At 33.4% G+C, this 13,458-nt stretch overlaps 2 protein-coding genes and 1 non-coding gene across 3 annotated transcripts; 2 read left to right on the top strand and 1 right to left on the bottom strand.

Moving 5' to 3' along the window:
- Positions 1-3,865: 3,865 nt before the first annotated feature.
- Positions 3,866-3,939, top strand: TRNAV-AAC (transfer RNA valine (anticodon AAC)). The gene has a single exon. It is a non-coding gene; the product is annotated as a tRNA-Val (tRNA).
- A 280-nt stretch (positions 3,940-4,219) lies between these two features.
- On the top strand, positions 4,220-7,172 carry LOC107797500 (protein TUNICAMYCIN INDUCED 1). Its single transcript, XM_016620399.2, has 3 exons — positions 4,220-4,505; positions 5,078-5,413; positions 6,180-7,172. The coding sequence occupies exons 1-3, from the start codon at positions 4,377-4,379 to the stop codon at positions 6,993-6,995; spliced, it is 1,281 nt and encodes a 426-aa protein (XP_016475885.1). The 5' UTR covers positions 4,220-4,376; the 3' UTR covers positions 6,996-7,172.
- A 109-nt stretch (positions 7,173-7,281) lies between these two features.
- LOC107797501 (malate dehydrogenase, glyoxysomal) lies at positions 7,282-10,073 on the bottom strand. Its single transcript, XM_016620400.2, has 9 exons — positions 9,690-10,073; positions 9,033-9,248; positions 8,633-8,947; positions 8,271-8,360; positions 8,084-8,167; positions 7,963-7,998; positions 7,779-7,868; positions 7,586-7,680; positions 7,282-7,509 (listed from the first exon to the last, which is right to left on the bottom strand). Exons 1-9 carry the CDS (start codon positions 9,762-9,764, stop codon positions 7,437-7,439), a joined length of 1,074 nt encoding a protein of 357 aa, XP_016475886.1. The 5' UTR covers positions 9,765-10,073; the 3' UTR covers positions 7,282-7,436.
- Between the last annotated feature and the right edge of the window lie 3,385 nt (positions 10,074-13,458).

The raw sequence follows: 13,458 nt of genomic DNA, 5'->3' as shown, positions 1-13,458 counted from the left end.
ATACAACTATTTTTCAACTTTCATACAACATTCAAATAAAAATATATATATATAACTACAACAGAATATAATTTACATAGAATTATAATACAACTTTACTACAATTTTGTAAGTATATTGTATGTCATGTGTTCTTCTTCTTCGAGTTTTAATCTGAAATTCAGCCAAAATCAAGTCTAATCTTCACCAAACATCCTCAAAATTGAGATATAAATTTCAAACAATATTCCCAATTGTTTGCCACAACACCCAATCCAAACAAATAATAATTTTTGAAAATTCAAATTCGAATTCAAAACTTCAAAGCTTTTTAATGGCCGCCAATGGTGGAGAGCCAAACACCTTCAAAATTTATTGATTGACAATTTGAATTTGAACATCAATTGTGCAACATGAAAGAAAATTGCTAAGTTAAAACTCTATAGTAAAACAATTGAAATCCATTGATGAATTTCATTAAAAATATATATAACATGAAAGGATAAAAAATAAAGAACATCAGAGGGAGAAAAAATGGGAAAAGAACAGAGAATGAGAGATCGAGAGACAGAGCAGGAGAGAGAGATGGAGAGAGAGAGAGAGAGAGAGAGAGAGAGAGAGAGAGAGAGAGAGAGAGAGAGAGAGAGAGAGAGAGAGAGAGAGAGAGAGAGAGAGAGGGGGGAGAGAGAACAATGATGGAAAATAACTGATTTCTTATTCAATTCCCAATATAAAGGGATACTCATTTAAAACTAATTTGTATATAATTGATAAATTATATATGGCCATGTAATTAAGTTAAAACTTGATTAGGAAGGGTAATAAAGTTTCATATGTAGTATAGGAAGGTAAAAATCCCATTTTGCATTTACACGTGAGGGGCTCATTTTTAAGAAACAAAAATATCTTTCCTTTCTAATTTTTACCAAGATATATAATATGAGTAAAAATCTATATATTATTAAAAGGAGATGAAAAAATTATTTCCTCAAGCCAAGCGGCAGCCTAGAAAAAAGCCACATGGCATAAGTAGTTAATAATTAGTTATTGGTTATTGTTTTTGAATTTAAATATCTATAAAATAATAAAATAAAATATTTTATAATAAAAACCAAAAATTAAAAAAAACATTGTCCATTCAAATTGGAAAGACGTTTCAAGTTGGAGTTTTTAAATTATTTTAAAATAAAAAACTAAAATTACAAAAAATAAAAAAATGCCAATTCAAAATTTCATTGTTTTTTAAAATAATTTTTGTTTTTATTTTTAAAAATAAAAAGTTTATTTTTTTTAAAAATAAGAAGTTTATTTATTCAGAAAATATTATTGAAAATAATAGAATAAAATAAAAAATAAAATAAATTCTAATATATTATAAAAAGAAAGAAGCATACAAAAATATTAAACAAAGTAATATGCTAATAAAATTTTCTATTAACAATGCAATAATACTAAATATTGGATAATATAATAAAGAAAAATACAGAATAAAAAAGTTATTCGATGCCTTTAACTCTCATTAATTTAATAGAGATTTTATTCATTAAATTTTAGATAATATTATTGAGAACAATAGGATAAAATTTAAAATAAAAAAATATTTCAAGAGTAATAAAATATATATATCTTCTATTATATTATAAAAAAAATAGTAGACAAAAATATTAAACAAAGTAATATGCTAATAAAAGTTTCTATTAACAATGCAATAATACTAAATATTTGATAATATAATAAATAAAAATACATAACAAAAATATTATTCAATTACTATACAACTCTCTTTAATTTAATAGAGATTTTATTCATTAAAATTCAGATAATATCATTAAGAATAATATGATAAAATTTAAATTAAAAAAATATTTCAAACGTAATAAAATATATATGTTCTATTATATTACAAAAAGAAAGAGGTAGATAAAAAATTTAATTAATATTTTTTAATATTGACCGAGCATCGAACGATACGACTAGTAGTATTTGATAAAAAAATTATAGGGTAAAAAGTGAGGCCCGTAAAGTTGGGGGCCTAAAGCTTGGGCTCGAGTGGCTTTACCCAAAAGCCGGCCCTGTAGCATCTTTGCCAAGTACCAATTTATATTTGCGGTAAAATTTTCTTAATAATAAGACTTTAAGTAAATAACATAAAATTTCTTTCACTGCAACAAATTTACCTTATCAGTATATTAAAGTTAAACTTATTTTCTTTTTCACGTAGATAGTAAGGAAAAATTATTTAGATTGCGGTGATTAGGCTCAGTGTCCTGTGCAGCACGATTACTCAATGTCGAAAATCATGTCGGCTTTGTGTTAGTTGGTTTATCGTTTATCTGTTCATAAATTATTAGTTTTGCTCATCTTAATCTTGCAAAATAAAAGGAAAAGAAAACATACACATGAGTGCGCAAACATGTACCAGAGTTATTTGGGCTTTCATGGGCCACGTGCGATGAATCTAGTCCAGAGTTTTTGTGCGCAAAATGTATTTTTCAGCCTTATTGTTAGTCTCGGGCCTCTAGTGGATTTTCATGGGGGAGTATACTACTAATAGCCATTTTTAGGACTGCTATACAGGGTGTGTAGCAAATACTTATTTTGTCCTGAAAATTTGAACTAAAAATAATTTCAGAACTTTGTATCGTAAAAAATTAGACTGAAAAATAGAATTTCAGGACACACTGATTAATTTCTAAATAGCAGCCATTTATAATGACACTTCCTAATCTTTCTGTCTTTCATATTCTTACCTGCGTCCAATTTATTTTTTATTTGGAATTCTCATAATTGAAAATAGGGATGAAAATGGGGCGGGACGGGGCTGATTTGATCTTAAGCGGGACAGGGTAGGTTTGATCTTTTGCGAGGTGAGGCGGGTGCGGGCGGGTTGAAACTGATTTTTCATAATCTAATGCAGGACGGGGCGGTTGCGGATTTCATTGCGGTTTCTTGCGGGTTTACTCTATGAAAATCACTATGAACCGTACAAATAAGGCAAAAAATAGTGAAGAAAATTCTCCGTGACATTGATACTTTTCTGCACTAAATTTATAGGTGATTGAATCAACTTTAATATTCATTTGTCTTTGTTTTTGGGTATTATATGGTGGCCCACAAGAGGGGAGATCTGTATTATGTCCTTAAAAAGGTTCTTTTAATTATATATATGGTCTTTTTCATAAAATATTAGTAAATAAATATAGAAAATTCTTGTGAGGTCATTTTCTTATATTTAAATAGTAACTGTTAGGAGATAATTCATACTAAAAACGGAGAAAAGAAAAATACTATAATATCAAGCAGAAAGTATATGTTCACATATATGAGCTTTCATATTATATATTATAAACTAGTTATAAAAAAATTATGGTGCATATTTGCTATACGGAAATTTATCAAGTACAAGTTAATACGTAAATTTAGATGTATTATATGTTGATGTTACAATTACAACGCTTTTATTTTCTAGCTTTTATGCATTTCAATTAAGTTATATTTTTTATTAAAATTTCTGAAAATAGAAATATAATAGTTGGATCCGTATGAGGGATTTAAGAAACTGAAAAAAAAAATAAGATATTAAACTTGTGCTTTTTCAGCAAAAATAACAAATGAGAAAAAAAAAAGTTGTAGGTCAGGTTTTTGCGGGGTAGGTTGAAAATAGAAAAAACTGCTATGCGGTGCGGGACGGGTTAAAATTTTGCGGGTTAAGCTCAAACCCACCCCGCCCAGCCCCATTGCCATTCCTAATTGAAATGTAGCAAACAATAAAGTGGAAAAAAATTTCTAAAATCACATCACATCACAGACTAAATAATCAGCAATTAAAGTCTGGTGTTGCGCATCTTATTGGCATAATTAAAATAAAGTACCCAAATGAACAAATGGTTTCGTGGTGTAGTTGGTTATCACGTCAGTCTAACACACTGAAGGTCTCCGGTTCGAGTCCGGGCGAAGCCACCATAATTTTTTTCTTTTTATTCCCCAATCAAAGGGGTCCCTGGAACGGCGTCGTGTGGTTTCGAATTATTTTATCCTCTGTAATAATTAATGCGAGGAACACGGATAAAAGGTCCCACCACCTGAATTAGCCGTAGCTACTAAAAAAGCCACGTCATTTAACCCAATTATCTCAACCTTCCGCATAAGCTCCTCGCTTCTCATTGGTCCAATCGTTCCACGTCATCACTCTCTCGAATTCTCCACCACAAATACCAAACCAAATCCACCTTTTCATTCTAAATTTTAGAAAAACCGAAAAAGGAGAAAGAAAAAAGAAAAAGAAAAGAAGAATCCAATTCTTAAGCATTACTTGAGATTTGAGAATTTCCAATTTCGTAGCATCTTCAATCAATTCTCTTCTTCCAGTTTTCCTTTCGAATTTCTAAATCTACTCAATGGATTTGAGGGGACCATCGCTTTATTTTTTGCTCATATTTCTGCTTGGGATCGCTGTTCGGTTTTCTCCCTCTGGAGCTTCAATCTCTAGCAAAGATGTCAACCCTCCATACCCTAAAGCTATTTCTGTAAGTTCATACCCTCTTTTATTTTCAATTAATCAATCAATTTGCATAAATAACCTGAATCTTCCTGTAATCATATCTCAAATACGAGAGACAAACTTGATTTTGTAATTTAAGATTTTTCGGGTCTCGTTAATGTTACCCGCCGACCCAATTAGTTTAGAATTGAATTGAGCCGATGGTTTATTTAATTATTCATTACATCTTTCTTTTTCTTTTTTTTCCTAAAATATAAATTTCGATAATACCTGAATCTTCCATCTCCAGTTATAACTTATAATCGTATCACAGATAATGAGAGGCAAAATTAATGTTAAAAATTTAAGCTTTTGTGGATCTCAATGTTATATTAACATCAATTAGGTCTCTAAAGTTTTTAATTTGCAGAAATACATCGTTGTTAGTTTTGGTTTCTTAGACTGATTGAGCTGGCATTGCAACACTCCTAATTCTTCTACTACATTAGCAATGCAAAAACACAGATATTTACATGCGAAATCCGGTTCTAGGGTTTGTTTTCTTATTAAAGTTTGAATTTTTTTTTAATGGAGTTTTGTTTTTTCTTCGTTTTCTAGGACCTGAAGGAGTCAATTGTTAAGGGATTAGGTTTCCAAGATGAGGATTTCAAGATATCCGGGTTTGATTTGAGGGACGCCCTTGTGGGTAGGTCAGTGTCTTACGAATTTGATGTTGAGATTGATAATAAAGTTATTCCCTTGAAGCTTTTGGAGGATGTGAATAGATGGGAGTTCGTAGATTTGCCTATTTTCCGGGTAGAGCGAGGTGAAGAAAATGGGTTGGTGGAGAGGCGGAGATTGGAGAATCAGGTGCCTGTTTTGGCGCCTTTTACTTTGGCAGGTCCGATGGAGCTTTGGATCCAAGATGCCAAGGACATGAGAATTTCGCTACCAGTAAGTGAAACCTTGACGTAAATTTTGTATAATACTGTACATTGTGCTAGAAATTTTTTGAAGTTAGCTTTTTATTTGATCTATTCACCAACAGTTTTGCTTGTTTATAGTAGGTACCCTTTAGAGAATTGTTGAACATTTCCCTTTTCTTCTATGCTTTCTTTGTCATTTGTTTTGTTATGTGCTTAATACCTAAGGATGCATGGAATTCCGATGAATGTTTAGTTTTCTAGGGGCTCTCTTGTCTGGTTCCCTTTCTTCTGCAATTTACCTAGGAACAAATAAATATAAATGAGCCTCTGTTGCTAAAATAGTAATGAAATGCCCCTGCATTCAGCTTGTATGTTTCTCCGAATTATGCTGGAAAGAAGTCCCTGCTTTGAAAGTATAGGCTTCTATTTTTCCATGTTAAATGGTGTCCTCTGCTCTTATTGATAAGCGTTGATAATTTTGTGGACTTTGGTCTGTTGCACACTTAATTGAATGAATAACTGGATTACTCTCTTGTTGGTGGGTTTAGTTGGAATTATCTTGAGTGCATTAGGTTGATGGTAGTAGGTTTGTATTTGGAAATCTGATTCCTTTGAAGTTGGTGGATGTAGCTGCATAATCTAAAGTGCACTTACATTGGCTTTGCTAGGGATGCAGACTCATTATTTTTGATATGGTGTTTGTCTTTCAGTTGGTTGTTTGCATTAATTATTTTTCTTGCCAATTTTTATTTGACTAATCTGCTTTGCTTCTCTTGTTGGTAATTAATATGCAGCATGATGTGGATGCCGGGGAGCTGAGGAAAGTGATCTTAGCCGATGGTGCTGTTGTTACAGTCAAAGGTGCCAGATCTGTTAGCCTGCGCCATCCAATAGAGCTTCCACTGCCCTTCAACAGAACGACAAATGGATTTGCCTCTGGTCTGTTGGCATTGGCTGAATATTTACGTCAAGCTTCTCTAACTGAAGGGGGACCTCTCCTCTCTCTTCGAATTGTTGGTCCTACATCTCTTACATCCCCTACCTCACAATCTTCCCCTTCTGCAAACAAACTTAAGATTAAACGGCTTGCACCTGGTCTTGTTGAGTTGTCATCAGTATCAAAAATGAAAGCCATCTCCACCATCGATCTCCAGGGAGAAACCACTGCGATCCTTACACCCCATCAATATACTACATTGTGGCCTGTCACATCTGTCAATGGTTCAAACTCAAACTTGCTTGGTTTTGAGGCCTTGCTTACTAATGTACTGGGCCCTAAAGCAAGTCAAAAGGGTTCTTTCAAATTGCTGAAGGCAGATGTATCAGCCCAGACTTTCGTGAAGATTGGTTTTGGAGTCGAGAAGAAGTTGAAGGAAGGAGATGGATTCAATTGGGAGGGTTATCCAGAGTGGAGAACTAAGCCTGAATCGGTGAGGATGCATTTTGAAGTTCTGGCAAAGGTAGATGGGGACAAAGTTGTGCCAGAGAGAGTCGTGCAGGTTGATCCGATAACTATAGAGGATACAGTGGCACCAAGTGTGCTCATGGGCAATGTCTCCATGTCAAAAACTCCAATCATTTACCCACCTCCAAATCCATTCACCTTGTAAACTCTTTAGACGGGTGAGGTTTGTGTTGAGCAATATTGTGTAGATAAAATTACCCGTTTTCTTTTGTCCTCTCTTTTCGTAGCAATTACATACATCAGGTGGGAAGAGGCCTGACTTTGTAAGAATTTATCAAAGAAGTATCAGGAATATATGCCAGATCTTTTTGGTACTGTGCAATTTTTTTAGTTTCTTTTGACGTTTGCTTTCTTTAAGGTTAGTGATTTAACGTGGCAAAGGTTTTCATTGAGCGAAGAACAGAAGAGTTTGGTTTTGTTAAACAAAAGTGTAGCAAGAACATAAAGCTTCCATTTCGAATAATATTCGTTTCAGAGCGAGAAGACTGAGACACTATTTATCAGCATAGTACTTGACATACAACCATCTCGTTTCTAATATTTACCAGACAACCAGAAAATGTATTACTGAATTTGAAACTTAATACTAATTCCTGATGAAGGAAACTCCTTTCTGAATGCTCTCAGCAAGCTCTTGCTTGGCCTTCTCCAGTCCAATCCTGTTAGAAATTACTTAGTTAGAGAACTAACTTATCTAATACCCAGAAAATTGCAGGTCAAGCATCGCGTTCTTACCTCTCATACTCGTTTAGGGGACCAAGTTGATAGACTTCTTCAGCTCCAGTACGACCAAGTCGCACTTTGGAGGCAAAGAATGGGAGTTCTGTAACCTGTGTCAAAATTGTTATTGGCCAGTCAGGGAAATTTGACAGAAAAAGAAAACAAGTTGTTAGGACTTTTGCCCCTGGAAATAAGTTTGAGAAAGTACCTGAGAAGCTACAAAAGCACAGGCCACCACACCGGCATCTCCTCTTAAGCCCTTGAGGCAAGCATCTGCAAATTTTACAGCTGCATATGCCTATAGGAATCGCATTAGATTCAGTTCTACTCAATATGCATTTATGCAATGTTCAGAAAGCATTAATTAAAATATTTCAAGGAGTAATTCTAACCATAGATAAAGTTGCAGATCCAGCCCCTTTTTTGGCCTGCAAAGATAAAAATTCAATCACAGTTCTGTTCTGCTGCAAGAAACTATCAGTATATGCTGAATTGCAAGTAGCGCACGCGTACCTCAACAACTTCTGTCCCTCCATCTTGAATGCGCTTAGTCAAATATTCTGTTTCCTCTTGTGTGAAGGAGCAAGGAGGCTTGACCTACAATGCATTACAAAGTTCAAAATATATCAGTATCAGAGGAAATTTCAGCCTGCAAGAAAGTTTCTCTTTGTATCTCTGCTAAAGTATAATTTTGTTAGACCTGTGAGAGAAGAGGCAAAATTGTCACCCCGGCATGACCTCCAACAACAGGAACATCTACTTCCCTAGGATCTAGTCCCAAAACTTCTGCCTGTAAAGACCTCAATCACATATTAATAAAGGAAAAGACAAGAAAAAGAAAGGTCTAGTAGTTAGTGGATGGAGCCACAAAAACAGTGACAGAAGTGTCTGATGAAATTCCATAAGCTCGAAAATCTATCAAAAAACAAAGCTGAGATTCTTGAGAGGGGTTAGAATTATTTGCAGTTAGCTGATACAGAGGACACTAAGAAATAAACAGCGAAAATCGAGCTAAGATATTGCAGAACAATTTTAAAAAGTAGTATATTGGGAAACACTTACCACAAAAGTATTGGCTCTCACAACATCTAGTGAGGTAACTCCAAGAAGCTTCTTTGGATCATAAGTACCTGCTTTCTTGAAAACTTCAGCTGCAATAGGAACTGTGGAATTCACCGGATTACTAATCAAATTAACAATAGCATTAGGACAGCACTTTGCAATTCCTTCACAGAGAGTCCTCACAATCCCAGCATTAATCTTGAAAAGATCATCTCTTGTCATTCCTGGTTTTCTTGGAATACCAGCAGGTATGATCACTAGGTCCATTCCTGTAAGTGCAGCCTCAAGCTGACTTTGCCCTAGAAAACCCCTCACCTAAAATAATGCACAAAGTAAGAAAATTATTCTTCAAATTTATCTTCTGCAAATAAATTGTAGATTTTGTTGACAAGAAACTCACAACAGCACCGGTGTCCATGTGGCTAATATCAGCAGTAACACCAGGAGCATTAACAACATCATAGAGATGAAGAACTGAGACTAAAGGGTTCATCTTCATCAACATTGCAAGTGGTTGGCCAATACCTCCAGCAGCACCCAATATAGCAACCTTAAATCCAGGTGCCCCACCTTTTGCTCTGCAGTTTGATCTTTCCAAAACAGATCCCTCTGCCATCTTTATGAATTATGTGTATGGTAAAACCAACAGTTAAGTATCAATATTTTGTTCAAGTTAGTTACTAACAAATAGTCAAGTTTCAACCAATGAGGGCGTCATCCAACATCGCTTAGCAAAAAATTTCGTTATATATATTTCTAGAAGATAATTAGTATATATACAAATAGGCCTACTCTATTTACACTGCTCGAAAATAATACAAAATAAACGTTAATTTGAGACAGGAAGTAAAGCCTTATAACCAACCTAGTCTTAGACTCAAACCTACAGCTACAAGTTGAATTGTGACAATAGACCGAGATCACTTGTGTAAAATTGGGTACGCTGCAGGTGTTAACCATAATATTTCAAGAATTCACAATCTATTAAAATTAAAGTTCATTCAACTGAAACTCCAAGACTGAAAAATGAATAGCAGCAAGTAGAAAATGAAGAGACCTGGAGATTTGGGGGATTGAGATGAGCTGAAATTCTGGCAATGCGTTGGTGAACTTCTGAACCTGATGGCTGCATCTTCTGAGAATTGTGTGTCTTTGTGTTTCTAATTTAGGAAGTAAAGGTAGTGATATTTCAATTCTTTTTTTAAAAGATTGCTTGTGGATAAAACGACAATAATATAAGGTGATGCTTATTTTGGAAGTTCAGGACTGTTTTTTTCTTTTCTTCAGAATTTTTTGTGGAAAAGAATTTTCTGAAGAGTTATCCTATACTCTAACGTTTGTGGCTCACTGAAATCTGTTCCCCCCCCCCCAACTTGAAGCTATAATATCTTTGGCTCTTAGCACACCTGGCTAACTCATATAGTTATTTTCTGGGGAAGTTATCATTGATTATTAGGTTGCAACTCATATCCTTTCATTGTTAACGAGTTAGATGAATTTTGACCGAAATGCTTTTTAGGCATTTTTTACTGGTTTATTTAGTTGGGCTGCAGGAAAATGGGCCTATATTCTGTAAAAGTTCAACTGAATGCCAAGACCAAAAAGGCCCCAGAGGGAAATAGGTCCACCAATTCCCGAGTACTTCATATTAGATCTCTTTTTAGTTTTCACGTTTGTGATCAGTCAACAGGTAACTTACAATTATGTGATTTAGTAAAATTCTGCGAATCTTCAGTTTTTCCACAATTATATTGCAGCATAAAACTCTCATATGAATCTTCTATTGCGGAGAGTTCATCATTAACAACGTGTAACATTGATAATGTTCTTGAAAAGTTGTAGTTGTCCAAATTCGAAAGACTAGAAAAAATGTCTTTCCTTGTTTAACCCAAAAATAGATTTCTCGGTCAACAACTAATATTAGAAAAAATTCGGGTTACTGATAACCAAAATTACTTCTCTTTCTTGGTAATTCAAAGAATAGAAAAAATAATGGAAATAATAGGCAAAGAAAGAAAGCTTAACGTAGATCACTAAACTTTCCCAGAATTGCGGTTTGCGCACTTTCAATAAAGTAAAAGACTAATTGCGAATATTGATAAATATTCAGATGTCTCTACAAATGAGGAACGGGTCCTTATATAAGGATATACAATTATAACGATTTTTCTACTTAATTCTAGCTCGTTAATGGCATTAATTGCCTTGATTGCCCGTTACCATATTTAATTGTAACGGTTACAATAATAACTGAGGATTTTTGATAATCAAGATCAATGCCGATTTCTCTTCCTTATTTATAATAGATTCATGAATCTTCCCCTTTTATGGTCTTCATTCATCTCGTGCCTATTTCTTCTTTTCCAGCTGTCATGGCCGATACCTCTTCTGATAAAACACAAGGGGTGTTTTATTCTTGCCTCTTCATTTTCTTTTATTGACTCAACTGAAAGTGCCATTTGTCACCTCGCTGATAGTCCATGTGCCATGTCTTTTTTCCACCAATATACTCTCGGCAGAAAAGAAACATTTTAAGTGAAGCTTGGAAGTGAAAGAAAGTAAAATTATTTGGCTTCTCTAAATGAGGATTATATTTTTCTTTTTAGCAAAGGTAAATACTAGGGGAGTTAATATCGATCCAACAAAGAGGCAACTTTATGCAGATAATAATATGTATAATTTTTTGATTGCATTGTTGCTGTAAGACATGCATTTTGCGTGCATTCTTTAACTCCAATCATCACCAATCGAATCTTCAAGAAACGGTAATATTCTCTAATGTATTTCGTGGATTTCTCGGTTATAAAAAGAAAATATGTGCGAGGAATATCCAAATTTTCATTTTATAAGGACGAGTCTTATAACGTACTAAACCCTACACTGTAAATCTTACTTACCTCAAACTTCAGATGGACTAAACCGCTAAATACCATGTTGATGTATTTTGTTCCAATGGTTAGTATTATAAGGTGGCTCTAAATTTATTTCAAATGTCAAATGAGTCATTTTAATAAGGCTCAACTAACGCACACATGCACCGAGTCGTTTGATCTTAAGGAATAATGATCACTTTGTCTATCTATAACAAAGATTTTGATGCATCAAATACAACTTAAAAGTTAGTAAAAGTTATACTTTCTCGTGTCAACAACCACTTTTTCCAACTAAAATATAAGGTGTTGGGCAATAGTTTATTCATAGCAACCGCTTACTTTTGTCCCTTAATAATAAGTCAATTATGATGTGTTACGTCTAAACCAAACACTCACTACTATTCATTATTTTTCCTCTTTTTTGTTGGTGTACTCTTTCCCACATCATTAATGATAGAATAGAAACGATTCGATTAGATAACAGTGATTAAAAAAAATTGATTCGAATTCGTGACACAACAATTTAAGTTGTGTTCGATATCTTGGCCAGATTGTTCTTTAAGAACACATTTTTTGTGTCCAGTTTTTGGATAAATATACAAATCTCTTTCGCCATCCCTCTCTGCCCTTGCTTCTTTAATTTGCTTTTAGGGAGAGTAAGATCACTATCAGGTGGATGCGTAGACGCAAAATATTCATCTTATGATGATAAATCTGATAATATCAGTAAAGCATCCGATTCCCGTTTCTTATTTCTATATTCTACTGACTACTTCGGTTTTATTAATTGTGTCAGATTTAAAGAAATTAATACCCCGGGAAAGAACATAAGCAGTTTTTTTTATAAAAAAAAAAAAAAAAAATAGTACTAGCTTGCTATTGAATTTCAGATCAATAATTTACTCTTTATTCAATTAACTTAAAAAAACCACTTGCCACAAGTTTGTTTATAACTGTAGAAGTTTCATCTATCGTTGTCCCTTTTTGTCCAAATTAAAGAAGCACAATTTTGATAAAATTATGACCTGAAAATCTTCGGATGACATGAACAGAATATTGACTAGTGTCAATTGGATTATCAAGAGATTATAGATTAAAACCATAAGACAAAATGTGTCGTTTATGAATAGTGGTTATGCACTTATGCGTATATTCACCGGGTTCAGCTCTAGACATTTACCACATACTGACATACACTAATAGCATATTCGGCCAAAAAATTAGTTTATTTTGAGAAGTGTTTTTTGTCAAAAGCGTTTTTTTCAAAAGTACTTCTGGTTAAAAGCAGTTTGTGTTTGGCTAATTAATTTGAAAAATACTTCTTAGCAGCAATTTGTATTGGACCAAACTTTTAAAAAGTGCTTCTAAGTGTATTTTTCTCAAAAGTAGGAGTGTACAAACCGAACCGAAAAACCGCACCAAACCGAAAAGCCAAACCAAACCGATTAAAAAAACTCGACTTGGTTTGGGTTGATTTGATTTGGTATTGAGTAAAAAACTCGAACCAACCCGGCATATAAATATATACTAATATTTATATATACTTTTAAGATTTTTTATAAAATTTTCTTTAAAAAAATGTCTAGAAATATTTGCGATTCTCTAAAAATATAAATTTTAATAGAATGTGAAGTGCATATTTATTGACCTTAAATAATGATTGTATGATCACTTTCTTATCAAGTGTTACTGAAATGTGTCTATCTCTTTGTTCTCCCATATTCATATCATAGGTTAAGATCTATTAAATTCTTATATCTTTTTCGAATGTGAAGTGATTATTAATATTTAGGTATCATATTGATTTTTATGTTTAATTACTAAAGTCAGTTAACCCGAAAGTGTATATCAACGAAAAATTATTGTGAGACGACTAAAAAATAACTATTATGTGTTACTAATAGAATTCTACCATAAGAATATTTTAGTCGATAATATGTTTGTCAATTTTTT

This window comes from Nicotiana tabacum, unplaced genomic scaffold (assembly GCF_000715075.1).
Source record: "Nicotiana tabacum cultivar K326 unplaced genomic scaffold, ASM71507v2 Un00001, whole genome shotgun sequence".
Classification (NCBI taxonomy): Eukaryota; Viridiplantae; Streptophyta; class Magnoliopsida; order Solanales; family Solanaceae; genus Nicotiana; species Nicotiana tabacum.
The sequence above is the reverse complement of the archived record's forward strand: the minus strand, read 5'-3'. Positions and strand labels throughout refer to the sequence as shown.